The sequence below is a fragment of the Neoarius graeffei genome, chromosome 19 (genome assembly GCF_027579695.1).
Source record: "Neoarius graeffei isolate fNeoGra1 chromosome 19, fNeoGra1.pri, whole genome shotgun sequence".
Lineage (NCBI taxonomy): Eukaryota > Metazoa > Chordata > Actinopteri > Siluriformes > Ariidae > Neoarius > Neoarius graeffei.
In genome coordinates, this window is record NC_083587.1 from 33,436,121 (window position 1) to 33,462,663 (window position 26,543).

The window sequence follows — 26,543 nt, forward strand, 5'->3', positions numbered from 1 at the left end:
GGCTACAGCTAACAACCCAGGAGCTAGTCTATACATGAATTAGGATTTTTTCATAAGAGACCAATTGCAACTAAAACCATGCACTCGTATTATTTCTGACTGTCGTTCTGATAAAACAAATTTGTAAACGTGAGGTGATTCATTTCATTTAGGCTACTTCACTTGAAACGTTAGTGATCAGTATGGATGCTAGGCGGCCAAAAGAATTGATAATGAAGGCACATTTTACTCAACAGTGGAAGGTTTTAACCAAACAATAAATATAACGTTTGGGATACACAGGTAAATGCACATATCTACTTACCACCACATGCTTCCGCAGATTTGATGTGGAAGTTTTGTAGACTGATGGCTCTGTACGGCAGGGCAGGCACATTTTGCATTGCATTATTGTTATTGCCTCGTTTGCGTTTGAATGCGAAGTACTGGCTGAGATACGGCCAAGGATTTCCCTCGCTGTCCGGCGCATCTGTTCCATGGGAATTCTCTTCTTGGCAATCCTCAACCTCCTTCATGACCACCTCTATCTCTTGCTCGGCTACCTCGGCACCAGCCATCATCCAACCATACATGTAGGCTAATATGGATATTCCGCGCCTGCGCCAGTTTCCTTTCAGTTCAGGCCAATTGTTTTTTTTCCCTGCATTTAAATTTTTTACTCAGTAACGGGCGATTTTTGAATGTAGCAAAGTAACATGCTTTACTTGAGTAAAAGTAAAATTACCCATTTCAAAAACTACTTAAATTACAAATTACACAAAAAATCTACTTAATTACAGTAACGTGAGTAAATGTAATTCGTTACTGTGGCAGCGGGGGCATGGTCAAGCGCTGGTCTGTGACGGGGGGGCGGAGTCAGGGAAGGTAAGTGGCAGAATCGCTACACCTGAGAGCAATTAACCTGTTTGTGTGTCTTCCCAGTGACCGCGCCCTACTTAAAGAGGGAGAGCAGAGGAGCTCTTCCCCGAACCAGACGCCAGTGTGTGTCTGTAAAATTCATTCATAGTTGTTAGACTGAAAAGTGTAGCAATAAAAACGGTATATCAACCTGAACTCTGTGCTCCACCCTTGTGCAAGAACTTTACAGTTACTTTCCACCTCTCTTAATAAATAAATGACCTTTCCTTAAGTATAATATTTCTCTCATTTGTTTAATTGGGTTCTCTCTATCTACTTTAGGACTTGGGTGAAAATCTGATGATCCTTTTAAGTCATTTATGCAGAAATTTAAAAAAAAAATTCTAAAGGCTTCACAAACTTTCAAGCACTGCTGTATATAGTCATGACATTTTACATGATGGCATAGATGGATTTGTTGAGAATCAGTCTAATAATTGAGCACAATGTTTTTTGGGTTTTTTGGATTTTTTAAAATGTGTGGGAATCCTATTACTCAAACTTTATTTGAGTTTGGACAACCTAGACATACTTTCCATGTCCCAAAGACATGCTGATAAAGGCTCATTTTGAAATGTAACTTGTAAAGGTAAAGCGCAAATATTTTATTTATTTATTTATTAAATTATTTATGTAGAATTAAATGCCTCAGACAAGTAGTTAGGAGACACAGCAAAGTGCTCAGCCTATTTGAGAACTTTTTAAGGAAATCCTTCTGGGTAAGGTTTCTCATGAAGCTTTTTGCATGATGGTAAGATTTCCCAAAGCTTAAGTGGGAATAATTTCAAGACTTGAAAATATAAAGTACTTTCTTTAGTCATTGCACAATTGCATGTGTGCTATTTAACTGTGTTTAGTCTTTATTCTAAACTGGTAAACTCCTCTTCTGTAGCGTACAGTGGTGCTTGAAAGTTTGTGAACCCTTGAGAATTTTCTATATTTCTGCATAAATATGATCTAAAACATCATCTGATTTTCACACAAGTCCTAAAAGTAGATAAAGAGAACCCAGTTAAACAAATGAGACAAACATTATACTTGGTCATTTATTTATTGAGGAAAATGATCCAATATTACATATCCATGAGTGGCAAAAGTATGTGAACCTTTGCTTTCAGTATCTGGTGTGACCCCCTTGTGCAGCAATAACTGCAGCTAAACGTTTCCAATAACTGTTGATCAGTCCTGCACGCTGGCTTGGAGGAATTTTAGTCCATTCCTCCATACAGAACAGCTTCAACTCTGGGATGTTGGTGGGTTTCCTCACGTGAACTGCTCGCTTCAGGTCCTTCCACAACATTTTGATTGGATTAAGGTCAGGACTTTGACTTGGCCATTCCAAAACATTATTCTTCTTTAACCATTCTTTGGTAGAATGACTTGTATGCTTAGGGTCGTTGTCTTGCTGCATGACCCACCTTCTCTTGAGATTCAGTTCATGGACAGACGTCCTGGCATTTTCCTTTAGAATTCACTGGTATAATTCAGAATTCATTGTTCCATCAACGATGGCAAGCTGTCCTGGCCCAGATGCAGTCCCAGATGCAACAAAACAGGCCCAAACCATTATACTACCACCACCATGTTTCACAGATGGGATAAGGTTCTTCTGCTGGAATGCAGTGTTTGCCGTTCTCCAAACGTCTCCTTTGTTCTCATTTAAAGCCAAAAGTTCTATTTTGGTCTCATCCATCCACAAAACATTTTTCCAATAGCCAATAGTTTGCTGTGGCTTGTCCATGTGATCTTTAGCAAACTGCAGACGAGCAGCAGTGTTCGTTTTGGAGAGCAGTGGCTTTCTCCTTGCAACCCTGCCATGCACACCATTGTTGTTCATTGTTGTTGTTGTGTTCTCCTGATGGTGGACTCATGAACATTAACATTAGCCAATGTGAGAGAGGCCTTCAGTTGCTTAGAAGTTACCCTGGGGTCCTTTGTGACCTCGTCGACTATTACACGCCTTGCTCTTGGAGTGATCTTTGTTGGTCAACCACTCCTGGGGAGGGTAACGATGGTCTTGAATTTCCTCCATTTGTACACTGTCTGACTGACTGTGGATTGGTGGAGTCCAAACTCTTTAGAGATGGTTTTGTAACCTTTTCCAGCCTGATGAGCATTAGCAACGCTTTTTCTGAGGTCCTCAGAAATCTCCTTTGTTCATGCCATGATACGCTTCCACAAACATGTGTTGTGAAGATCAGACTTTGATAGATCCCTGTTCTTTAAATAAAACAGGGTGCCCACTCACACCTGATTGTCATCCCACTGATTGAAAACACCTGACTCTAATTTCACCTTCAAATCAACTGCTAATCCTAGAGGTTCACATACTTTTGCCACTCATAGCTATGTAATATTGGATCATTTTCCTCAATAAATAAATGACCAAGTATAATATTTTTCTCATTTGTTTAACTTTATCTACTTTTAGGACTTGTGTGAAAACCTGATGTTGTTTTAAGTCATATTTATGCAGAAATATAAATTCTAAAGGGTTCACAAACTTTCAAGCACCACTATGTGCATTAAGTCATGTTCTCGTCAAGCACCACTGTATATTTTAGCACATATATCTTGTTTCAATGTAGATGCACCGTTTTTTGGCTTCCTGTACTGTTGAGGATGAGATCAAGAGCAGGAAGACCTGAGTTTGTTGCCATGGAGACAAACAGGAAGTGGTCGTATGAAACTCTGCGTGTGAGATGTGTGTCGAGAGATAAAATGCTGAGTGCGCATGAAGTTGCTGAAATGAAGTCAGATGTAGCTGCAGGCCAATAAACTTGAGATCCACTGATAGGAAAATTCTCTATCAGTACTCCGTCTGTTTTCGGTGACTCTTTCTTTACACACTTCCACTTGACAAGATCTCCACTGTCGTCATAATTTCAGAAACAACTTTGGTGTGTGGGCGCCGCCCCCCCCCCCCCCCCCCCCCCCCCCCCCGAAAGTTTAGCATCTACAGTTGTTTTGTCTCACTAGTGGGTAAACTTAATGCACTGTCATTTTATTTTTTCTTTTAATATGCCTGGAAATTTTGTATAATAGAGCCACACTTTTGCCAGTGCTGTCATCTGACATTTCATTTTTCTGCTGTGCCTTTTTAAATACCAACCCTCTGACCAATAGAGTGCAGAAGTGATTTCGTGTTTTTATTTTCTGTTTTTTATTCTTCCTGCACGTTAACTGAAGTATCTCCCAGTCTCATTTTATATAAAGTATAAAAAATCCTTAATTGTATTCCAACTAGACAAAATGCTGAACCTAGGCTGTCTCACTTATTCCTGAGCCAGATCTACTGAACACAAGCTCAGCTGAAGTGAGGAAGCAAATCTCATTAAGAGCTTCACAACATGTCGAGGAATTGTTGGAGGTGGTAAAGAGCAAAACGGGTTATAATTAGATTTTCAGAAAATAGAAGTCTGTCAGATGTTCATGCCCCAAAGTGCATTAAGTTAACGCAAGTCCTATTCTTGGTGTCTGCTTAGCATTATGACCTATCCATAGGCACTTCTTGGAAAACAGTGGCTTGTTTTATGACTTAATCACCTAAATCTAGCATTGTAGGCCCACCAAACTGTCCATCAATGCTTTCCGGTGACACATGAGCACTGCATTGCCTTACACAGGAGTTATTATTCATTATCCTGAGTCCATTGTTTTTGTAGACACTTTAAAGCATTATCCCTTATTGGGGAGGTCACCAAGGTGGGCCGTGTTGACCTCTTGACAGTAGGCTTGTGAATAATGTGCCACCATCCTGTCATGCTAGTGAGAAACCATAAACACTTCATTAATGAAGGTCCTTAACTTTTCCACTCTACAGACCAAGTAGAACTTGACACATCCTGTGAGTCACAGAATTCTTGGCACCAGTACTGATTTTCCCTATCACAGTTATGCACCATTTTATTACCTGGAGCACAGTGGGCTCACTAGGAATGATTTATTGCTGAGCATTGGTTTTAGTTCCACAGGGGGGAATATTTTATTTATTTATTTATTTTAATCTAAAGTAAAAGGGTGCATTGTTTAAACGGAGACATCGCCTTCTGACTGTGGAATCATCACTCAGTCATGGTGCCCGTCACTTCACAGAAGAGTGTGTGTGGCAGAGAGACGGACAGAGGGAAAGACACTGATTTCAAGACTGCAATCCTTGATTTGCAAATTACCCTCTGATAAAGCCAGAGTTGACCGATAGAGGAATATTATGGCTCTGATAGCCATGAGTAGGTTACAGGTTTGAACAATGCTGCAATTGTTTAGATTAGATTCGATAAAACTTAATTGATCCCTTTGGGAGGGTTCCCTCCGGGAAATTAAGATTCCAGCAGTATCATTACAGATAAACAGAGAAAAGAAATAGAGAGAACTTCTAGATAAATTTAAAATAAGTATTTACATATAAAATATATGGGGAAGAGAGGAAGGGGGGGAAAGGGGGGGGAGAAGTGGGGTTAGGGTAAGTGTGGGGGGGGAGCAGGAAAGATATTATTATATTGCACATTGTCCGGTATTGCTTATTGTTAGGCTAGGCTACTGCTCCTTCCCGTCCTCTGTCCTCCTGTTACCCCTCCTCCCCCCCAGAGAGGAGTTGTACAGTCTGATGGCGTGAGGGACAAAGGAGTTTTTGAGTCTGTTCGTCCTGCACTTGGGAAGGAGCATTCTGTCACTGAACAGGCTCCTCTGGTTGCTGATGACCGTGTGCAGAGGGTGACTGGCATCATCCATGATGTTCAGTAGTTTGTCCATAGACCTCTTCTCTGCCACCATCACCAGAGAGTCCAGCTTCATACCGACCACAGAGCCGGCCCGCCTGATTAGTTTGTCCAGCCTGGATGTGTCCTCCTTGGATGTGCTGCCCCCCCCAGCACACCACGGTGTAAAACAGGACACTGGCGACCACAGACTGATAGAACATCCACAGGAGTTTCCTGCAGATGTTAAAGGACTGCAGCCTCCTCAGGAAGTATAGCCTGCTCTGTCCCTTCCTGTATAAGTGATTTGGTGTTGCAAGTCCAGTCCAGCTTGCTGTCCAGCCACAGCCCGAGGTACTTGTAGGAATCCACAGCCTCCACCTCGACTCCCTTGATCAGAACTGGTTGTGACCTTGGTCTTCGGGGTGTTGAGCTGCAGATGGTTCCTGTTGCATCACACAGCAAAGTCCCTCACCAGGCTCCTATACTCCTCCTCTCTGTCATCACTGATACACCCAACGATGGCTGTGTCATCGGCAAACTTCTGGATGTGACACGGCTCCGAGATGTAGCAAAAGTCCACGGTGTACAGGGTGAAGAGAAGAGGGGCCAGCACCGTGCCCTGGGGTGCTCCGGTGCTGCTAATTACAGTGTCAGACGTGATGTCCTTCAGCCTGACTTACTGCGGCCTGTCGGTGAGGTAGCTGGAGATCCAGGTGACCAGGCAGGGGTCCACTCGCATCCTGTTCAGTTTGTCCTGAAGCAGTAGGGGCTGGATGGTGTTGAAGGCACTCGAAGTCCAAGAAGAGGATCCTCACTGTGCCATTTCCCTTATCCAGATGCGAGTGGGCTCGGTGTAGCAGGTAGAGGATGGCGTCTTCCACACCGACACCTGCCCGGTACGCAAACTGCAGACAGTCCTGGGCATGTTGTACCTGGGGTCTGAGGAGGCTGAAGAAGAGCCACTCCAACGTCTTCATCAGATGTGATGTGAGCGCCACCGGTCGGAAGTCATTCAGCTCGCTGGGCTGATTCTTTTTGGGAGCTGGAACGATACATGATGTATTCCAGAGGGTTGGCACTCTCCCCAGCTGCAGGCTGAGGTTGAAGATGCGTTGGAGCGGTTCACCCAGTTCAGCAGCGCAGGTCTTCAATAGTTTTTTGGAGGATCTAGCTCTTAAACCTTAATTTTCAATACCACTAACGTACATGTTAGACTTTAGATAGATGGCAAAATATGCATTACTGAAGCCACTGCTCCAGCAGTGCACAATCAAGTGATGCCTGCAGTTGTGTCGCAGTGATTTAGTCTTAAATTTATTTATTTTGCTTTACTCACTTAACTCTTTGGTACACAAGCCAAAATGGACAGCTTTTACCAGTCCAAGATCAAGTGGTGATCACTACAGTTTTGTAAACCATTTGGTGGGGAGAAGGTGAAGATGCGACCTGAACCTTGTCAAATGAATAGTCCAATCTCCCAATGGGATAGAATGTGGGTAGGATGGGTGTTTTGTTGTTTTTAATGAAACAGTGGGATCGTACTTGACCTCAGAAACAAGAACAATATAGTGAAAGGGATTTCCTTCATAAAACTACGCTAGATGCCCAAAAGTTTGTGGACACTTGGCCATCACATCTCTCTATTTATTTATTTATTTATTTATTTATTTATTTTTAACCTTGCATTCCAGATTCAGTTCCCCCTTTGCTGTTATAACAACCTCCACTCTTCTAGGAAGGCTTTCCACTAGGAATATATTGGAATATACTAGTGCATCTCAAAAAATTAAATATTATGAAAAAGTTCAATATTTTCCATCAGTTATTTAAGAAAGTGAAAATGTTATATTATAGACTCATTACACATAAACTAAAATGTTTTAAGCATTTTTATATTTTAATTTTAATCAGTATGGCATACAGTACAAAAACATAAAAAAAAATCTCAAAATATTAGAATATTTCATTTGGAGTTTGAGTAAAACAGTATGAACACAGTGTATCTCTCAGTCTAGTTCAGTACACACAACCACAATCATGGGGAAGACTGCTGACTTGACTGTTGTCCAGAAGATGATCACTGATGCCCTCCACAAGGAGGGTAAGCCACAAAAGGTCATTGCTGAAAAGGGTGGCTGGAAAAGGTGCACAAGCAACAGGGATGGCCGCAGTCTTGAGAGGATTGTCAAGAAAAGTTGATTCAAAAACTTGGGAGAGCTTCACAAGGAGTGGACTGAGGCTGGTGTCAGTGTATCAAGACCCATCACGAACAGACATCTTCAAGAAAGGGGATACAACTTTCGCATTCCTAATATCAAGCTACTCCTGAGCCAGAGACAATGTCAGAAGTGTCTTATCTGGGCTAAGGAGAGAAAGAAATGGACTGTTGCTCAGTGGTCCAAAGTCCTCTTTTCAGATGAAAGTACATTTTGCATTTAATTTGGAAATCACGGTTCTAGAGTTTGGAGGAAGAGTGGAAAGGCACAGAATCCAAGGTGTTTGAAGCCCAGTGTGAAGTTTCCACAGTCTGTGATGATTTGGGGTGCCATGTCATCTGCTGGTGTTGGTCCACTGTATTTTATCAAGTCCAAAGTCAACACAGCCATCTACCAGGAGATTTTAGAGCACTTCATGCTTCCATCTGCTGACGAGCTTTTTGGAGATGCTGATTTCCTTTTCCAGCAGGACTTGGCACCTATCCACAGTGCCAAAACTACTACCGAATGGTTTGCTGACCATGATAATACTGTGTTTGTTTGGCCAGCCAACTTGCCTGACCTGAACCCCATATTGTCAAGAGGAAGATGAGAAACACCCGACCCAAAAATACAGATACGCTGAAGGCCACTATCAAAGCAACCTGGGCTTCAATAACACCTCAGCAGTGCCACAGACTGATCACCTCCATGCCACACCGCATTGATGCAGTAATTCATGGTAAAGGAGCCCCAACCAAGTATTGAGTGTATAAATGAATATACTTTTCAGAAGTTGGACATTTTTCTGTATTGTAAGTTTTTTTTTTTTTTTTTTTTTTTTTTTTTTTTAATTGATCTTGGGGAATATTCTAATAAATTGAGATACTGGATTTCTGATTTTCATGAGCTATAAGCTATAATAATCAAAATTAAAACAAAAAGGGCTTTAAATATTTCACTTTACATGTAATGAATATAGAATATATCAAAGTTTTTTTTACTTTTTTGAATTAAATTATGGAAAAAAAAAACTTTCATGGTATTCTAATTTTTTGAGATGCACTAGTATGTTCATTCAGCCATAAGAGCATTAGTGAGGGCAGGTACTGATGAGGCAGCCTGGCATACAATTGGCGTTCCAGTTCATCCCAGACATGTTCAATGGGGATGAGGTCACGGCTTTGTGCAGGACACTCGCGTTCTTCCAGTACAATCTTGGTGTAAACCCTGTCTTAATTGACCTCACTTTGTGCACAGGGGTTTTGCAGGTTTGGGCTCCTTAATCCCAACGAAGTGACCATATTTATAATGCTACAACTTGTAAACACATTCTACACAATTGTGCTTCCAACCTTGTGGCAACAGAGAGCTTTTTTTTTTTTTTTAAATGGGTGTGATGCTCATGTGTCGTCAAACCGTTGGCCATATCGTGTGTGTGTGTGTGTGTGTGTATTAGGATGCTAACTGGATCACTTGCCACTTGGATAGATTTGTAACTTGCTAGCAGAGTAAAGTAACAAAGTTCCATCAGGTGTCATACAGTACCAGTCAAAAGTTTGGGCATGCCTTTTAATTCAATAGTTTTTATAAAATAAGACACTTCATGTCTTAAAGTAATGATGGACTGTTGTTTCGTGTGTGTGTGTGAGAGAGAGAGAGGAGCAGGAAGAAGTAAACCCAATTTAAATGCTAAATATTTATTTGCTTCTATTTATCTTTAACACTTTTTTTTTTTTCGATGTGATCCTTGGGGGGGGGGGGGGGGATGGTTTTGTATATAAAAAAATTTGGTTATGACATCAATTAACATTTGTTAGAAATGTGCATTATCATTTTTGTCAAAATCTTAGGTTTATCAAAAATGAAATGCTTTAGAGTTTCTGCTTCTGTTGTTTTTTTGCCTTCTTAGATAAACGAGTTGAGTCATGTTCAAATCCCTATCATGCTGATGCCTGATGACTTCAAGGCCTATTCGAAGATAAAGGTGGACAACCACCTGTTTAACAAGTGAGTTAAGCTGACTGTTCAAAACGTTCTCTGATTTAAGTCAACATTTATGATATTGCACACCCTCTTAATCTTGTGGTGTTTTTTTTTTTTAAATGTTATTTTTCTTTTCAGGGAAAATATGCCAAGCCACTTTAAATTCAAGGAGTATTGCCCTCTCGTTTTCCGTAATTTGCGAGAAAGGTTCAGCATTGACGACCAGGACTTCCAGGTACGTTCATAATAACGTGATGAAGTTAGGTGTAGAGTCTGTGAGAAGTCGTCGTCATCAGTAATTCTGTGGCTCGGCCTTCAGAGTCTGAGACTGTAGAGTAAGCATCTTTTGTACTTGTTTCTGGACAAAAAGCATGAATGTTGAATTCATGCATCTGTGGACCAGTTTCCAACTTTTTTTGAGCACCGTTTTAAGCAAGATGTAGTCACTGCACTGGAAAAAGGTTCAGAATCTTGTCTTTACCTGTTTTTAGTGTTTTCTTTAAAGCAGTTAGTGGTGAGTAAATGAGCAATGTACTACAGGAAAAGACCTGCAGTTGCTCATCTGCCATGTTACTCAAATTTCCTTTTTCTGTGAAAGTTGATGGTGTATGATGTGGGTTGTTGTGTGGTTTTTTTTTTTTTTTTTAAACTTATGAAATGAATTGAGTCTTAAGCTTTTCCTTAAAAAACAAAAAAAGAATATTCCCCCATGCTGTGAAAACAAAATTATAAATTTGATATTGCCCAGTGTTGAGGTTTGGCTGTATAATATTCGAGAAGGGGGGGGGGGAAATGTCTGATGTGAGCAGCACAAAAGTTTAACCTTACAGTACTTTTACGAAACAGTATAAAGTAGATCAAAGTCTGACTTGGTGAACATCTTGGCGACACTCCTCAGCAGTTATTTTCAGTCATAAGACCTAAATGGAGAGAGACCCGAATACCAGAAATGGATCAACAAGATGGATTAGAAATGGCTGTAAAATTGTCTTTGCACCTGATAACATGGAAAAAAAAGCAGCATTTTGTCAGATTGCTCCAACTACTTCACTACCTGACCAAAAAAAAATCATTGCAAACAAAGCAAATGGACCCTGCATCAGCGTAAGAATGTAATACACCAGGGCTTTTCGTTAACGTTTTTCCCAGCGTCCCGATTGCTTCTTTTTCTTTATTGCTGGGTGAGACTTAAGCCTGTGTCATACAGCTGTCAGTTTGAGTGTTACATGCTGCCGCATTCATATTTCAAACAGTGGGCTGTTCATATCATCTGGGTAGATTCGGTTTTCCTTGAGGAAAAACCCATGATTAACGAGTTGCAATTTAGTCATTAACTGCTCAATCCGCTGTTGGAAAGTGGACCATTTATTCCACGTAATGACGGCATAATTTCAGGGCGATCCTTTTATGTCTCAGCCACCCACATGCAGCCAGTGCTCTTAATATCATTTCCTGTGTGTCTCTTACTCCCACATGAAAGAAAACATTGTTCTTATTGGCGAACAGTGCTAATCGCTGTGCTTTAGGCAAGGGGAAGATTTTTGCTCCTCCACAAAGAGCAAATCCGTTATCTTTGGCTACATCAGAAGTTCTTCATAAGGCTAAACTGAAAGTTTTTCACGTTGACTTCCACATTGGTCACATGCTGACACACTGGTTTATTCCTAAGAGAAAACGCAGGTCTGATTTAAACCCGATGTTAATTTTTGTGCATTTCTGTGTTTATGCTGCTTCATCACACCTTCAGCTCTTCAAGGATGTAATAATTAACCAGTGAGCTAATTAAAGTGTGTTTAAATATGGAAATGTGCAGGTGTTAAAGTTGACTTGTGTTGTCTCCCTGTGTTTTGTGTGTGTGTGTGTAGAACTCTCTGACTCGCAGCGCACCTCTCGTTAGCGAGGCTCAGGGTCGTAGCGGTGCCCGGTTTCACACCTCCTATGACAAGAGATACGTCATTAAGACCATCAGCAGTGAGGACGTAGCTGAGATGCACAACATCCTTAAAAAATATCACCAGGTCCACATGCGCACATGCATACTAAATGCCTTTAATGCTGTATTGCACATGTAAATACATATTAAAGGACTTTAACTGTGCATTACTTTAACTGAGATGATTTTTCATGAATGAGCATGTTGTTTTTATTGAGCACACAGACCTTAGAAACCCACTTTTTTGACCAGTTTTGTGAAAGATTGCACCTTGTTCAAATTAATAGATTTAATCAATCTGCTCATGGTTCCTAAAGCCAGAGTGGCCTGTGTGGGAGCAACAGATCTGTCAGCGCTGTGACCTCAAAGCTCTGGAACTCATTTCCTCAATCGCTCTCTTTCCTTCTCTGTTCTCTTTCAAGAACTAACTCAAAGAAAAGTTTCTTTTAACACCTTCACTTCTCATGGTCCTTGCTCTACTTGCTCCTTATTTCTCTTCTTACATGAACTGTAAATTGACCTTGAATATGAAAAGGTGTTACTGTATTATTAAGTGGTGCATTAGTTATATCGTTCATGATTTTATTTATTTATTTATTTATTTTAAAATTATTAACTGTGTGTTTTCTGTCTCGTAGTTTATTGTGGAATGTCACGGTACCACCCTGCTGCCTCAGTTTCTGGGCATGTACCGCATCACCGTAGACGGAGATGAAACCTATATGATTGTCACGCGCAATGTCTTCAGCCATCGCTTGTCTGTGTATAAGAAATATGACCTGAAGGTATGCGAAGAGTGATTTTACTTTTTGCTGCTAATTTCCAGATGACTCAACTATGAACTGACACAAACTTTTTCTTTCTAAGGGATCTACTGTCGCTAGAGAGGCCAGTTTCAAGGAGAAGGTAATGTTGATGTTAAAGCAGAATGCAGTTAATATCTAGTCTTGGAGTTCTTTGCAAATGTAATATGCAGTCTTAATTATTCTTAAAGGACATGGGACGGATTTTTTTCTGGGTATAATTATGTATAAAGGACATAAGAAATGCCATCTAAATCACTGCAGGGCGTCAATAATGTGAAAATCATCACATTATTCAACTGTTTTATACATCAGCATAAAACAATGATTCGTTAATTAGCTAGGTGGTCACGTGACCCGTGACGTCACAAAAACTTTCCAAGGAGCCAGCGCTTGGGAATCTAATGTAAACAGGTTACCGAAATGGACACCATCGACAGTGATATTCCCGATGTTTCACAGAGATGTGAAGTTAGACCCTATCAATTCGAACCGATAGCTGGAAATTCACATGAACATAGATCTTGTCTTTACTCTGACGGGTCAGATGATTGAGAGTGAGAGTTCATTCAATCCCCATGAAACTGAAAGCGGTCGGCTCGATAACACTTCCTGGTAAGTTAAAAACAATTCTGCTCAAAGGCTAATGATCTGTTGAAAGAAGTATTATTTTTGTATCATACATTGAAAGTTCATCATAGATCTAGCTAAAGTACGTTGCAAGCTAGTTTTTTTTTTTTTTTTGCTGATATTTTTCGAGATTGATTGAGATACAGTGCTTCCAGAGTCCGAGATGAAAACATTCAAAATGGCGAAACGCCATCACACAGCCAACAACACTACGCCATTTGGCGAAAGAGATGAAAATTAAGAAAAATTAAACAAACTTACCAACATAACTTAACATTTATTTAAATGTCCATTAATGTTACAGGATTTCTTGACTGTCTCTACAGTTGTAGGAATGTTAGGCCCTGTATATTATGGCGCTATCACTGCCTCCATGAACCCGGCTATACGGCCTCTTAAATTTGGCTTGGCAATTAATATCGCTCAGTACCTGAGTATCAATGTCGAAAGAATCCTCAGTGAAATGGTCCGAACACAGTTTGTGGGAAACAGTAGGTGCAAAGTTTTTTCTACAGCAGTAGTGAGCCCACACTTTCCTCAGCTTCGGGTCCTTGGGGAACGCAAAAAAACTTACTCCAGGGCATTTCCCATTGGAATTATTGCAACCATAAGCAGCACAATACACCATGATGTCCAATGTACGTTAAAGACTATAAAAACAATTTTCTTGTCATTCACGTCTCCATTCATCTACCCGCTTGTGCTGTGCCTGAAAGTTTTTGTGACATATGATCATGTGACAGCGGCTCTTCCGGTTGTAAAATATGCATATTGGAGCTCGAGCAGAAATTCCATCACGAATATAACGATTTTGCTGAATTTAATAGATGATTTTGTATTTGTTGATGCAATTAATTCATATTTTTAATGGAAAGAAACTGATATAGCATGCATTTGTTTCATGTCCCATGTCCTTTAAAGCAATTTTTAAATTATATTAAGTTGCAGTTTATTAGTCATTGATGTACACGTTAATATGAATAAATGAATTAATAATACTTATGCTTTAGCAATGTGAAGAGCAAAGCTTTCAGTGCTGAACAGTTTTAGTTCATCATAAATTAAAGTAATAAGCCGCAAGAAAATTTGAAACATGATCCACTGTTGTAAATCTTTACGCATGTGCAGTGCAAATCAGGTAGTGATCGAATGGCTTTAATTAATGGCGGTTTGTAATTTTCGTTAACTTTGCACTGATTGGTAAAACATGAGATTATGATGTATTGTGTTTGACCTTTCACTAATGGAAAAGGAAATATTTTCTTTAGTCAGTGTTTGTTTTTTCACATCTTTGCTCTTGGTAAGTTCCGTGCAGCTAAAACACATGTTCAGGCATAATTTTGCTCGTGGCAACTGCTTGCAGGCGGATTTGTAAATCTTGTTTTGCTTCATTTGTGATGGTTCCTGTAGGAAGTGTAAGCTGTAGGGATGTGTTTTTGCTTCATGCTCTGCTGGTCATTGTTATGAAATAACAAAGGAGGAAACAAATGTAAAACCTGCCTTCAGGCACAAGCCTGTGTTTTCATTATGGTCAGGGAGAGTTAGTTGTGTTTTTGGCAAGGAGCTACTTTTCTCAATTTCAGTGTTGTCATGAGTAAACATGTTTAGTTACATGACTTTACAGTGAGCCCAAAGTCTGGCTAAGTTTCTTGACGACTTCTCTCACTAAGATGGGTGTATGATAGTCTCTGAGAGTCAACTTAAAAAAAAAAATGGATCATGACAAATTGCAGGAGAATATATTCCCCAGCATTATGTTGAGCTTCAGATTGTTCAGGGCAGCTGTGGGCAACACCGAGGGGATAGAGATTAAGCCACATGCTCTTTTGGAAATTTTTTTAACGATGGCTGAAAAGCCTTGTGGAAAAAATGTATTTGTACTTAATCAGAGCAAATACAAGAGAAGTCAAACCTCTAATTGAAATTAGATTTACAGAATTCATTCGAAGAAAATACAGTCCTCTATCTAATTTTTTTTTTTTTTTTTTAACAAAATCATGTCACATTCTCGAAAATCTTATGACCAGAATGCAGTTGAAGGAAGTTATCATATATTTTACTTAAAGTTAATCTGTGTTTAGGAACTCCTCCAGCAGGAATCCATAGGTGCTTTTGGACTGGAGGAATTTTTTTTTTTTAATAAATAATTCTTAGAAACGTTGGAGGAAGTTCCTCTGTTTTTGGTCTGTCTGCACTGCAGGAACTGAGGATGATTTTATAGTTCTTAGAACAGTGTTTTGTGGGACATTTTAACTCCTACTTCAGGGTCGGTACTCTCCCAGCACAACCATGAGTAATGCAAGTGTACAGTGATTGGTCGAACACATGATCCAGCACCGATGGCGGTTGTTTTTTGTTTTTTTTAAATCCCTGTCAAACGTTAGCCATGTAAACAGCAGCTTTTAACTTTAGTGTTTTTAAAAAAAAAAAAAAATGTGGGGTGGTGGTGGGGCAAATGAACCAGCAGTGAAGTCCAAGCTTTGTTGAGGCTATATGCGATGAAGGAAATACAATGCAAATTTGATGCATCTAAGTGAAATTTAAAGTCTTAAAGTAATATAGACACCTAAATAAATTCACTCTTCCCTATCCCTGTGTCCAAAATCACTCACTCATTCACTACTCACTATATAGGGAATTACTATATAGAGGACTACATAGTGAGCTCATTGGTAAAATGAAAAAAAAAAAAACCCGCTTTCGGACACTGCTCCGTCATGCCGTTATTTACGTCATTACTATCACACAATTAAAACATGCCAGATCAGTTGGCTGGTCTGTTTTCAAAATGATAGATACATGCATGTATTTTTGTGATAAATCCATATTATACTGAGCGTATTTCCCACATTTAATAAATACATTAATTAAAGACCCCCAAAGTGTGTTTTTCATTTTACCAATGAGCTCACTATATAGTCCTCTATATAGAATTCCCAATGCCAAACCACATACTGCATCAATTACAGCATCATGGCTGCGTAGAAGAAGGGTCCGGGTACTGAACTAGTCAGCCTGCAGTCCAGATCTTTCACCCATAGAAAACATTTGGCGCATCATAAAACGGAAGATACGACAAAAAAAGACCTAAGACAGTTGAGCAACTAGAATCCTACATTAGACAAGAATGGGTTAACATTCCTATCCCTAAACTTGAGCAACTTGTCTCCTCAGTCCCCAGACGTTTACAGACTGTTGTAAAGAGAAAAGGGGATGTCTCACATGCCCCTTTTCCACCAAAGCAGTTCCAGGGCTGGTTCGGGGCCAGTGCTTAGTTTGGAACCGGGTTTTCTGTTTCCACTGACAAAGAACTGGCTCTGGGGCCAGAAAAACCAGTTCCAGGCTAGCACCAACTCTCTGCTGGGCCAGAGGAAAGAACCGCTTACGTCGGGGGCGGAGTTGTTAAGACCAACAACAATAACAAGACCGCGAAAGATCGCCATTTTTAAGCGCCGAGAAGCAGCAGCTGTACAAACGTGAAGTCATCCATTATTATTGTTGTTGTCGCTGCTGCTGCTTCCGTGTTGTTTTTGCTTTGATATTCACGCCAAGGTTTATGCAAACGTAGCGACGTAACTGACGTATACAGCGACGTAATGACGTGTCTCCTCTTAGCACCGCGAGGTATGGAAAAGCAAACTGGTTCTCAGCTGGCTCGCGAGTTGAACGAGTTGTGAACCAGCACCGGCCCCGAACCAGCCCTGGAACTGATTTGGTGGAAAAGGGGTAACAGTGGTAAACATGGCCTTGTCCCAACTTTTTTGAGATGTGGTGTTGTCATGAAATTTAAAATCACCTAATTTTTCTCTTTAAATGATACATTTTCTCAGTTTAAACATTTGATATGTCATCTATGTTCTATTCTGAATAAAATATGGAATTTTGAAACTTCCACATCATTGCATTCCGTTTTTATTTACAATTTGTACTTTGTCCCAACTTTTTTGGAATCGGGGTTGTGTATATATAATTAGCTGTTTAATCCATTACACTTGTATATTTATAGCCTTTTATTTATACAGTGCCCTGTAGAATTATTAGCATCCTTCATGAAAATCCTTCATATGCAAAAGATACGAGATGGATGTTACACCAGGATGCTCCGTATGGCTCTCAATATATCATGGAAGGCAAAGCTAACAAATGAACAGTTGTATGGAAGCCTACCACCAGTATCATCTAAAGTAGCATACAGGAGGCTGAAGTTAGCTGGACATTGTGTTAGACACCCGGAGAAAGTGGCATCAAAACTAGTTCTGTGGCAACCAGTGACTGGAAAGCGGAACGTGGGCAGGCAGGCCGTATTCTACATGGATGTCCTGATGAACGAGACAAATCTAGGACGTGTTGAGGAACTACAGATGGCCATGATGGACAGGGAGGGATGGGCGAGATGTGCAGTCTTGAAGCGAGCGCAAGCTTGGTTGAAGTAAGAAGGAAGTTCATGAAAATAAAAAAAACATTTCTATATAAGAATTAACGTGTACACAGTTAATACAGGTATCATTGCATAGTGCAATTTGTACTCCTCCCCCCCCCCTTCTAAATCTAATTATTTTTAAGTATCGTTTTACAAAATGCTGCTTTCAACCTTACAAATTATAACAGTTTGTGGTGCCAAACCTGCAGAGAATTGGTCTCTTCTCCTAAAGTCTAACAAGGTTAGAGACACTTGTAGTGGGATTTTGGATTACTTTTTCATGCAGAATAATTAATGTTCTTAGATGTTATGCATTTGGACGATGTTTTCAGTTGGGTTTAAGTTCGAGATTGAGATGGTGAGTCTGCTGATTTGTGATAATGTCGTCTCTGAAAAGTGCCCCCCCCCCCCCCCCCCCCCATGATAATAGATGATGGAGGGATTTTATGTGTGCAGCCTCGTATTTATACCCGAAGAAAATGGAACATGGTTAAAGACAATGGCGTTTCTGGGAACTGGGAGCAAATTTAAAAACTGGGGGGGGGGTGTTTGACAGTGGCAATTTGCATTTGTTTAAAAATATTCCTCAGGGATGTCAGATTTTTTTTTTTTTTTTAAAGTAGTTCTAATAGTAATGCTTTGGTTAGATAAAGGTTGTTATATTGATGGCATTTAGCAGACGCTCTTATCCAGAGGGCGTATTCACACCTATGTTGTTTGGTCTGGACCAAACGAACCAAATTTCCCTTGGTCCGGACCTTTTGGGTTGGTCTGAATACAAACCACCGAACTCTGGTCCGGACCAAACAAGCGGACCGAGACCGAGCTGCAAGGTCGGACTCGGTCCGGACCAAAGGAAACCTGGTGCGGATCTTTTGGAGGTGTGAAAACAGACCGGACCTAATCTGACAGTTTTCTGCTTTTTTGTACCTCGGGAGCTTCCGTCGTTTGTCGAGCATTATGGGGAACAGAGTCTTGACACTCCACCGCAAAGTGCAAACACTGTTTCGGTTGTCAAGGGAACCTTACAACAGTCGTTCAGTCATTCAGACCAGTGGTAGGCTAGACTACAGAGTACAAAAAATGAGTAGGGGGCAAACGTGGGCCGAGGAAGAAACGCGTACCCTTGTGGATATATGGGCAGATGTCCACATATCTGAGCTTTTGGAGAGAACACACAAAAATGCCGCCGTGTTTGCTGTATTCAGTGAGAAAATGAAGGAGAAGGGGTTCACGCGCTCCCCAGAACAATGTCGGCTAAAAGTGAAGAAACTCCGTCAGACCTACATTAAAATCAGGGACATTCTTTCAAAAAGTGGCAGTACTAGCGACGCAAAAAAGAAATTCATCTATTGCGTGAAGAGCCAAAACTGTCACAACATGATGTGCGCTCATCAGCGCTATCCTCCGTAGCCGCCTTGCCTTTTGTCGTCGTCGTTGATAAATTACTTGTACAACAGCATAGTAATCGCACAATTGTGAAAACAGTTAAAAACTGGAAAAAACATATAACTTTGACATTAAAAAGAATAACAGCACGGAAAGCCTCCATGACTACTTTTGAACTTAACGCTTTGTGCGCATATCGTCTCTGACCAATAGCTGAACGACCTCAGGGCGCGTGGCTTTGTTGACAGATTTTGGTCCGCTTACTAAAATGTACAGTGTGAAAGCGAACCGCACCAAAATGAAAAAATAAAAAAAACCATTTGGTTTGGACCAGAGCAAGTGAACTATCGAACTATCCTGGTCTGAATACACCCAGAGTGACGTACGACATACCCAGAGCAGTTGGGGGTTAGGTGCCTTGCTCAAGGGCACTTCAGCCATTCCTGCTGGTCCAGGGAATTGAACCTTTTGGTCCCAAAGCTACTTCTCTAACCATTAAGCCATGGCTTCCGTTCAGTGGTTTCTCGTATTGTTTGAATGGAGAATTTTGAATGTGTGCCTTTATTTTATGCACTCATTTTTATGAAGGGTGCCAAGGGAATGAAGAGAACTTCCATTTAAGGCAGACATTTTTATCCAAAGTGAGTCATGATTGAGCTGAGCAGATGAGCGGTCAAGATCTTGCTTAAGGGCCCAACAGTGGCAGCTTGGCGGTGCTCAGGAGCTCAGAGCCTGCGCCACCGCAGGCCTACAGGGAGCCGGGTCTTGTTTGGTGGCAGTTGTTTTTGTCGTCATAGAAACCTTTGACATGAGTTAAATACAGTACTGTAAAAGGTTCTTCAGGTTGCCCCTGTGTGGAACTTTTGAAGGTTCAAAGTTCAAATCCTTTCAGGAATCTAGTGCTTATGAAATTCTTTCTTTCCCAATTAAATTCAAATTTATATACCAATACACAGGTATATACATACTTGCACCATAGTTTTCTATGTAGTATAATTAAGTGCTGTTTTATTTAACCCAGATTTTAGTGTAGATCAACAGTCAACACACATTGTCCAGCATAAGAGAACTATAAGGGCACACACACAATGTTAAGTCTGCAAGAGTCTGTACAATAGACATGATGAATACACACCGTATGGGAACATGTCAGCAGCTGAGTGCCAGCATGGCAGTTAAAAGCATAGATAAACATGGAGTACGACAAAGTTTACAGCTGTAGTTTAAAAGTGGCCACAGTCCCCTCAAAACCACATGTGCTATGACTTAACTACAACGAGCCAGGCTTTAACAGACTGTTTCAGGTCATGTAAACATCCCCCCCCCCCCCCCCCCCCCCCCCCATGTACACTTTTGATGAATGTAGGAGGACAAAGGGTGAGGTGTATGTGACTGATTAACAGTCAGTTAACCTTCAAGTTTCTTTCTGCGTATAAATATTTCAGTGGGCTCCTGCAGTTAATATCACTGGGAGGATGGGAAACTTAGACATGCTATTGAAGGAAGGTCTTGGTTTTAAACCCAGCACTCGGTTCCAGAAGTCAGCTGCTTGTGCAATGGAACAGGTTGCTGGTGGTCAGAGGTGGCCTAAGGAGACCAGACTTCTTTTTTTAATCCTGTTATTCTCCCACACACACTGCATCTAATCCCTGTTTGTATCCCTGGGCTCTCATGGGGTTATGCAAGGCCTTCACTGATGCCAAAATGGCTATTCAAGGCAGGTGTGTATGTGTGTGTAATATATAATAATCACACACGGAGATTACTTCCCCATTATTTAGCACTTTAATTATCCTTTTAACCATGTTCTCTCTTTTATGCAAATATCAGGCATTATATGCTGATCACACAGTTCCATATTTGATAAAAATTAACACCTGACAAAAAAATGCGATTTTGTCAGTGATCTTGTGGAGCAATGAATATCGGATAATACGGATAATAATAAAACCAGTCGATATGTTATCCATAATTTAAGTGTCCCAGTAGTTTTAGTTAATGAGGGCTTTAGTCAAACAGCAGAACTATCACTGATGAATGTCGTAAGTACTGACCAGTAACGTACCTGACAATAAATACCTTTTTAAAATCACGTCAGGAACATGATTTCACACACCGGAGCAGATTTATAGTTCAGTGACTGAGGGCCCGGAGTGGGGCAGCTGGCTGTTTTGCCCTTGTTAAGAGATTGCAAGTTCAAATCCCATCAATGCCACAGCTGTCCAAAAGAGCTTAAAACCATGTTATAAATGAACTGGGATCTCTCTCCCTCTCTTTCTCTCACACAGGCGCAGAAAATTCGTAATGATTAATGTTGTGTAATGATTAGTGCCCACAGTGTGTGTGTGTGTGGGGGGTGTTTTTCAAAATAACATTATGAATGCTTTTATCAGGGCCTTATGTGTAACTTTGAGAAAAGTGAGCCACTGTCTGTCATGGCAGCAGAAATGTTTGTCTTATTACAAAACTTCTCAATTGCTTAAAAAGCATCTTGTCTTGCTTTGCTGCCTTTGTGGTGTTAATAGCAGCCGGAAGCAGATTTGGTCATGGACTTGTCCGTTTTAGCACTGTGGAAGGTTAGTGTGGCAGCTCTCGTTTTAAGTTGTTTCTTTTATGAGAAGCTGCATTGTGTAAACTCCAGGTACTTTTATAGCAACATTGTGATGGATGAAGTGTTAGTGGTGATTTTGCTGCTTGTGCTTTTTGGTGCATTATCAAAACGTAAACATTTCAGCTATTTTGTCACTATAATTAATGGCTATTTCAAGCTCATTTTTATAAGCATTTTGTCTAATTTTGTGTCTTTCTGTGATCAGGAAGTAAAGCATCCACTTCTCCATACTGTATATAAACTTCCCTTAAATGTTTGTGAATATGGAAGTTCTGAAGCAGGTCTGTCTTGATGACTCCACAGCTCCCTCTAGGGAGGCACTGTGTAAAAGATGGCATGCATTAACAAAGTGAATAAAGGGTTTGTTATATGGATTTATAATGATGACAATACTGTTGAATATGGCATTATTAAAATCCCCTCGCAGCTCTCGAGCAATGGCATGAATACACACCATGTCCATTATATCTACACAGCATCTGTGCAGATGAAGAGCTGGTTAGGAAAATGAGTCTTTAGTGATTTTTCTAATATTTTTAAGAACCTTATTTTCACTCTAAAAGTGTTACTATGGGTTTTTGTCTGCTTCGTCGTTTATTTAAAAGACTCCATGAATTAGTTTGGTATTAAATTTGGTTAACGAGTCAAAGCTTTGAAAATATTGATATTTTATCTGGATCACTCACTCTTAAAATACCAGTGAAATGTTTGCACATGTTGGATTGAATCTATATTTTTATTAGCTTAAAGGTGTTTTGATGGTGGTTTGAAATGTATTTGTAGAACAAATGAAGTTATTGCGCATGTGTGTGTGTGTGTGTGTGTGTGTATACACGGAGTGCAGAATTATTAGGCAAGTTGTATTTTTGAGGATTAGTTTTATTATTGAACAACAACTATGTTCTCAATCAAACAAAAAGACTCATAAATATCAAAGCTGAATATGTATGGAAGTTAGAGTGGGGTGTTTTTAGTTTTGGCCATTTTAGGAGAATATGTATGTGTTCAGGTAACTTTCACTGTGCAGAATTATTAGGCAACTTAATAAAAACCAAATATGTAGCCATTTCACTTATTTATTTTCACCAGGTACACTGATATGACAACTCCAGATTTGCAAATAAACATATCTGACATTCAAACACAAAACAAAAACAAATCAGTGACCAATATAGCCACCCTTCTTCATGAGGACACTCAAAAGCCTTCCATCCATAGATTCTGTCAATTTCTTTATCTGTTCACGACCAACATTGTGTGCAGCAGCAACCACGGCCTCCCAGACGCTGTTCAGAGAGGTGTACTGTTTTCCCTCTTTGTAGACCTCACGTTTTATAATGGACCACAGGTTCTCTATGGGGTTTAGGTCAGGTGAACAAGGGGGCCATGTCATTATTTTTTCACCTTTCAGACCTTTACTGGCTAGCCACGCAGTGGAGTATTTTGACGCATGAGATGGAGCATTATCCTGCATGAAAATCATGTTCTTCTTGAAAGATGCTGACTTTTTCCTATACCACTGCTTGAAGGTTTCTTCCAGGAACTGGCAGTAGGTCTGGGAGTTGAGTTTGAGTCCATCCTCAACTCGAAAAGGTCCAACAAGCTCGTCTTTGATGATACCAGCCCATAGCAGTACTCCACCTCCACCTTGCTGGCGTCCGAGTCGGAGTGGAGCTCTGTGCCCATTACTGATCCAGCCACAGGCCCATTCATCTGGCTCATCAAGAGTCACTCTCATCTCATCAGACCACAGCACCTTAGAAAAATCAGTCTTAAGATATTTCTTGGCCCAGTCTTGACGTTTTATCTTGTGTGCCTTACTCAGTGGTGGTCGTTTTTCAGCCTTCCTTACCTTGGCCATGTCCCTCAGTATTGCACACCTTGTACTCTTTGACACTCCAGGAATGTTGCAACTCTGGAATATGGCAGAACTGGATGCTAATGGCTGCTTGTTAGCTTCACGCTTGATTTTCCGCAGATCATGTGCAGTTATTTTGCGCCTTTTTTTTCCCCCACACGCTTCTTTCGACCCTGTTGACTATTTGCAATGAAACGCTTGATTGTTCGGTGATCACGTTTCAACATCTTCGCAATTTCAAGAGTGCTGCATCCGTCTGCAAGACATCTCACAATTTTATACTTTTCAAAGTCTGTCAGATCTCTCTTCTGACCCATTTTGCCAGAGGAAAAGAGGTTGCCTAATAATTATGCACACCTGATATAGGGTGTTGTCATTAGACCACACCCCCTCTCATTACACAGATGCACAGCACCTGATATACTTAATTGGTAGTAGGCTTTCAAGCCTAAACAGCTTGGAGTGGGACAACATGCATTAAAAGGATGTTGTGGTCAAAATACTCACTTGCCTAATAATTCTGCACTCAGTGTATATATTTATTTTGAATCACGTTTTATGCTTAATAATTAGTTTTTACTTAAAATGGCAGGCACATAGATGATACACAAACATAAGAATCTAATGTTAATGATTTAAAAGGGGAAATATAGTCTCCATAATTTCTTTAGACTTAAAAAAAGATTAAAAATTAAACTTTAATATCTGCAATAAAACTGTTCAAATTAAAATTAAGTGGTTTTAATTTACAACAGTTTAAGTGCTCAGCCAGTATTTTTTTTTTTTTTAATTTAAGAAGCTGGTTGTGAAGATGCAAAGAGTTTGCAAAGCTTCCTTGGGAATACTGTTAAGGAGAATAATTATTATTATTATTATTATTATTATTAGAAACAGCAGTTTTGATTTTGGTCACTGCATAATGCCATGTTTCATTCCGTTAATGTCGTCTTTACTACTGTACTCTACAATATAAGTCTTTTCAGTGAGCAGATGTGTCAAACCTTTTTCACTGTTGATGTATGTTTGCACATTGAATGTTCTGTTTTTATTTTTGCGTTAAGGCAAAGGAGCTACCTACGTACAAGGATAACGACTTCATCAATGATGGACAGAAAATATACATTGATGGGGAAAATAAAAGGATATTTCTTGAGAAGCTCAGGAAGGATGTGGAGGTAAATGCAGTGTGGGGCGGGGTTGCTTCTTTTATTCTCTATACATTCACACTTTTTCAAAGTAGATTTAAATTTCTTCATATTGATTTTCATATGGGATTTTTTTAATCATTTCGTCTTGGTGGATGGTAGTTCCTGGCACTGCTGAAGCTGATGGACTACAGTCTGTTGGTGGGGATCCATGATGTGGAGCGAGCAGAGCAGGAGGAAGTGGAAAGTGAGGATAATGAAGGAGACGATGAAGGAGAGAGTGATGGAGGGATTGTTGGAACGCCTCCTGACAGCCCAAGCAACACTTTGGACAGCACCAAACCCCTTTCACCGGGTGACTTTGACCCTACTATTGACGTCTACGCAATTAAAAGCCACGACAGTGAGTGGAGACTGTGACATCATGCTATGTATTGACCATAGTTATGCGCACACTGGAAAAAGTGCATTTAATGTAACTGCTAAAGCATGACTTTGAATAATGATCCCCAGCTCCAGGCTGCATAAGCTATCAATAAGCAGGATACGTTTGTACGTGAATGTTACGTTTTAAGATGCTTGGACAAAGGGGTATACGTTATTTTATACAACAGTTAGTTCTGATCCACCAATTTGACTGCTCGAGTGACATTTCAAGAGTGCCTTGATTTCCTGTACTTCCACTGGAACGTTTCACTGTGCATATCAGTCGGCTCGTCTGTGTTCACTACGTAAAAATTCCACTTCCGAGTTCAAAATGGTGACTACGGTCGTGTTAGTGAGCTCATCAGTGGACATGACATGATATTCCTGAAAAGTATAACTTTTGGCTTAAAATGTGAAAGCTCGTCAGATGAAGATGAAAAGGAAGAAGGGACGGCAGTTTTACCGGATCATTAACGGTAGCACACGCATCAATGCGAGCTAGCTAGACAGTGTAGCGAAGAAGTGTAGCTTCTTCGCTAGCAGAGCAAAAATAAACAGAACCTTTGGCCAGATTGTGTCCAAAATGTCACTTGCTTGATGTTAATTTCTTGTTCATACAGCTGTTACCTACGGCTGAATCACAGCTGTGTCAGTATTCAGAAAAATCATGCTTTTGCTTGTGCGGCATTGCTTAACTCGATCGGTTAATTTATTCTACTTAAGCCTGTCTTTATGCTAAAATTGGGGTTAAAGTCAAGATTAAAATCATTCATTTAATAACTCCGTATTCTGTTGCTGCAATATCAATTGATTAGAGAGTATCAGTGACTGACTGCATAACAGCAGGTGCCTCTGAAGTCAGTTTTTGTAAAGTTAATTTATGGCAGTTATACTCCAAAAATCGGTCAGTTGCCGTAGCTGAGAAGTAGATGTACATGTTAGGTTGGCCGCTGAGTGCGTGTTAGGAATGAACTTTGGTGTTTTGACACATTTGGTAACCTTTAACAGCGCGGTAGTGCATCTGTACAAATAATTGAATCATTGCAGTCCTTGTCAGCTATTAGGGAAACACTGTGATGAACTAATTATATACAATGGGGCAAAAAAGTATTTAGTCAGCCACCAATTGTACAAGTTCTCCCACTTAAAAAGATGAGAGGCCTGTAATTTTCATCATAGGTACACTTCAACTATGAGAGACAGAATGGGGGGAAAGAATCCAGGAAATCACATTGTAGGATTTTTAATGAATTAATTGGTAAATTCCTCGGTAAAATAAGTATTTGGTCACCTACAAACAAGCAAGATTTCTGGCTCTCACAGACCTGTGACTTCTTCTTGAAGAGGCTCCTCTGTCCTCCACTCGTTACCTGTATTAATGGCACCTGTTTGAACTCGTCATCAGTATAAAAGACACCTGTCCACAACCTCAAACAGTCACACTCCAAACTCCACTATGGCCAAGACCAAAGAGCTGTCAAAGGGCACCAGAAACAACATTGTAGACCTGCACCAGGCTGGGAAGACTGAATCTGCAATAGGTAAGCAGC

At 40.3% G+C, this 26,543-nt stretch overlaps 1 protein-coding gene across 2 annotated transcripts in view; it reads left to right on the forward strand.

Annotated features, from left to right (window-relative positions):
- Positions 1-26,543, forward strand: part of pip4k2aa (phosphatidylinositol-5-phosphate 4-kinase, type II, alpha a) — a 56,660-nt gene that overhangs the window by 24,855 nt on the left and 5,262 nt on the right. For both annotated transcript variants that reach the window (XM_060900006.1, XM_060900007.1), the window contains 7 exons: positions 9,705-9,802; positions 9,917-10,013; positions 11,644-11,796; positions 12,350-12,496; positions 12,579-12,617; positions 24,484-24,597; positions 24,730-24,970. In XM_060900006.1, coding sequence (XP_060755989.1) covers positions 9,705-9,802; positions 9,917-10,013; positions 11,644-11,796; positions 12,350-12,496; positions 12,579-12,617; positions 24,484-24,597; positions 24,730-24,970 — 889 coding nt within the window. The remainder of the gene's footprint in view (positions 1-9,704; positions 9,803-9,916; positions 10,014-11,643; positions 11,797-12,349; positions 12,497-12,578; positions 12,618-24,483; positions 24,598-24,729; positions 24,971-26,543) is intronic.